Consider the following 408-nt stretch of genomic DNA (forward strand, 5'->3'; position numbering starts at 1 on the left):
CCAGTCACCAGTCACCAGTCACCAGTCACCAGTCACCAGTCACCAGTCACCAGTCATCAGTCACCAGTCACCAGTCACCCGTCACCAGTCACCACTCACCACTCACCAGAGACGACACCAGGCATCACAAGAGTGAACACCGACTTAACCACCGTCCACCAGAGTCAGGCAGTCATCTGTCATTAGTCATTACAACCTTACAAAACACCTGTGTGGCTGTGTGCATCCCAGGGCCAGAAACCAGAACTCAGGAGTCCAGGAACCAGAGCGGGCACAGGCCGTACAGCTACCATATAAGAAGTTTTCAAAATATATAAATAACAAAGCTGTTGTCAAGTGTCAAGATTGTTGGGCTATGTAGAGCGCCAGGCTTAGCCGCCCCCAGCAAGCAGCAGCCAGTTATGTAAA

General features: G+C 51.2%; 1 protein-coding gene across 1 annotated transcript in view; it reads left to right on the top strand.

Annotated features, from left to right (window-relative positions):
- The window catches only part of SARC_12864 (hypothetical protein), a gene marked incomplete at both ends in the record, with an annotated part of 1,099 nt that extends 913 nt beyond the window's left edge, over positions 1-186 (top strand). The window contains one exon of the mRNA XM_014293022.1: positions 5-186. Within this exon, the coding sequence (XP_014148497.1) occupies positions 5-186 (182 nt within the window). The remainder of the gene's footprint in view (positions 1-4) is intronic.
- Between the last annotated feature and the right edge of the window lie 222 nt (positions 187-408).

This window comes from Sphaeroforma arctica (genome assembly GCF_001186125.1).
Source record: "Sphaeroforma arctica JP610 unplaced genomic scaffold supercont1.2661, whole genome shotgun sequence".
Classification (NCBI taxonomy): Eukaryota; class Ichthyosporea; order Ichthyophonida; genus Sphaeroforma; species Sphaeroforma arctica.